This window comes from Rutidosis leptorrhynchoides, chromosome 10 (genome assembly GCF_046630445.1).
Source record: "Rutidosis leptorrhynchoides isolate AG116_Rl617_1_P2 chromosome 10, CSIRO_AGI_Rlap_v1, whole genome shotgun sequence".
In the NCBI taxonomy this organism is placed as follows: Eukaryota; Viridiplantae; Streptophyta; class Magnoliopsida; order Asterales; family Asteraceae; genus Rutidosis; species Rutidosis leptorrhynchoides.
The window spans coordinates 343066012-343068641 of NC_092342.1; the positions used below are offsets into that span (position 1 = coordinate 343066012).

At 34.6% G+C, this 2630-nt stretch overlaps 1 protein-coding gene across 1 annotated transcript; it reads right to left on the bottom strand.

Annotated features, from left to right (window-relative positions):
* Positions 1-1432: 1432 nt before the first annotated feature.
* Positions 1433-2425, bottom strand: LOC139869972 (RNA-binding protein involved in heterochromatin assembly dri1-like). The gene is made up of 4 exons (XM_071857827.1): positions 2367-2425; positions 1895-2249; positions 1714-1789; positions 1433-1612 (listed from the first exon to the last, which is right to left on the bottom strand). The coding sequence occupies exons 2-3, from the start codon at positions 2218-2220 to the stop codon at positions 1720-1722; spliced, it is 396 nt and encodes a 131-aa protein (XP_071713928.1). The 5' UTR covers positions 2221-2249; positions 2367-2425; the 3' UTR covers positions 1433-1612; positions 1714-1719.
* Positions 2426-2630: the final 205 nt, after the last annotated feature.

Genomic DNA, 2630 nt, shown 5'->3' on the forward strand with positions numbered 1-2630 from the left:
CGAATTGTTAAGAACCTGCTTCTTCTTACGAGTTTCTTCCAAAATAAGTTTCGATCAGGCATCGTAAAAAGATGGGAGTTTGTCCATTTGAGTAAAGTAAGTGCCGACCATATCAAAGTTAGCATTCAAACCTGCAATTAATTGAAGCACCATACGATTATCTGAAACCTTGTCACCAACGTTGCGAAGTTGATCGGCCAAAACTTTGATCTCCTGGCAATACGCAGCACAATCAGAGAAATCATCTAAACGAATAGTATTGAATTGTCTTTGAAGATAGAGTGCACGAGAGTTTTTATTATCTTGAAAAATATTTTGCAACCGGGTCCAGGCGTGTGCTGCAGTGGATTCATCTTCAATGATTTGATTCATCAAATCACTTGAGATCGTGGCATAGATCCATTGAAGAACCAATGCATCTAAACGATCCCATAAAGCATCTCTGGGAGTGGTAGGAGCTGGAGAAGTGACTGATGAAGCAGAGGAGTCATCGACAGTTGGTATGATGTGATCAATCACATCATATGCCTTGCAGTGCAACTTGAAAAGGTGAGACCAAGAATTGTATTGCGAATCATTGATTGATAGGGTTATAGGGATCAGGTTTTTGATATTAGAAATTGAGAGTGCAGGATGAAATTTTTCTGTCATGATGACAATGATGATAGTGATGTATAATTGCAAGGATAAAGAAGAGGTAGATGCAAGAAGGAATCGGCCTGTAGGGTTTAGAGGAGGAGGGATTGGCCTGATACCATGTTGATAAATGATTTTCTGCGATCTTCATTGCATACAATCGACTCAATATATACAAGAGGTATCCTAACCAAATCCTCTACACATTAGTACATAATATCTTTTCTATATATACAATGATTGACTTTGACTTTGCTGTATATTCCATATGTAATACAAGATAAATATAGATGAGATATGGTGATGATCATATCGGCTAATATTTTTGTTTGTTGCCTGAGTCTTTTCAATCAAAGTTCCTTTTTCTATAAAAGTTACATTTTCTAGCTCACCAATGAAAAAAATATATTTCCTGGTTCTGCCTGTGTTTGATCCGTTAAATTTTGGCGGGAAAGTATACTTAAATGGTGGTCCTTAATTGGTCCCTTTGAAGTTCCATTTAATCTTCAGCATCAACAGATAGTTTTGTTGACAGTTATCATTCTTATTCCAATATGGACCAAAGATAACTTCATTATTGATGTCCCCATACCAAAGATAATATATATGTTCTTGGTGCATTAGTAGCTGATTATAAAAAATATTATTTATTTAGGATTTCATGAAGCTCATGTAGTTAATTAATTACTCTATACATAGAATTAAAAATACCATATATATCAAATTAAGGCAAAAACAAGAAAAATGCTTGATATTGGAGTGTGTGTGTGTGTTCAAAGAGAGATGAAAGAACATATACAAAAGATTTGAGTGTACCCATTAACTTCATAGAAGAAGAGATTACATCAAACTATCAATCTTGAAAGCAAAAAACAAGAAGACTACTTAATGTTGAGATTATAGTAAATAGAAAGAAAAAAAGTGAAAAATGATGTCCTATGAAGAACTTGGTTCTCTTCCTTGGTTCATTTGCATCCTGAAACACAAAAGAATAAATTTTTTATACATTGATCAGAAAATAAAACAACTAAAAAAATCATATACGGAGTAATATAGACTCTCTGCTTAACTAGCTACCTTGATCTATTCCCTTGGTGTTTTGCATTTGTAGCATTCCATCCTGCTTGCATAATTATGCACCCCACAACCATATCTTTTTAATGATCAAACAATGACCAAACACTAATTAGTAATTTTCTTATAAATTTCGTTAATTTTTTTATACAAATTAATAACTTAAATTGTTAAACTTCTTTACCTATTGCAAATCCAATCTCCTGCTTTCCATCCGGGAACAGCGCTGGCATCGTAGCCATAACATGCTGCAGAGGATGCAGCCATCATAGCACTATAATCTTTAAACGCACCACATCTATAACATGCGGTCCTGCTAGCGTAATTATGTGTCCCACAGTTGAATGTGGCACAATACCAGTCGCCAGCCAATACTTCCGTCTTGTTCACCCCGTAAGTTGATACCTCATCAGGGGACGCGAATTTGGGACAGTGACATCTTTGGCAGGCGTCACGTTTCTTGAAGTTTATATGCTGGCATGCAGCACACATCCAGTCCCCACTGCTCATTTTCTCTTGTTATAAGTTATGAAATTAACCTGAAATACCAGTAACAATTATTATGATTACTTATTAACTCCTTTGAAATTTATAGCAAAGTGTTACATTTCATCATTGTTAAACGGTTTCATTGTCCAAATTAAGAAAGTACAAACCTTGAGAATATGAAGAATGAAGCTAAATGGCAAAAGAAGAGATGATATGACGATATTTGGAGTTGGTGATTTTTTGATTGAAACTTGAATGGTTTATATACTTGCCAAAAGAATCTAAAACAGGGGACCCATGTAAAAAATGAAGTAATAATCTGATTTTTATACATACAGTTAAGTTATAGAGTGTTTACATATGGTCTCCTTGGAATGAGATTCCAAAAGTAGAAAAAGTTCATTTTTATGTAGATAGACCTGTCTATGTTT

Excerpts from the sequence above, each read along its gene's own strand:
- LOC139869972 (XM_071857827.1), bottom strand. The coding sequence starts at position 2,220 with ATGAGCAGTGGGGACTGGATGTGTGCTGCATGCCAGCATATAAACTTC. Across the intron at positions 1,790-1,894 it reads GGAGATTGGATTTGCAATAG|ATATGGTTGTGGGGTGCATA; the intron begins GTAAAGAAGTTT and ends ATCATTAAAAAG.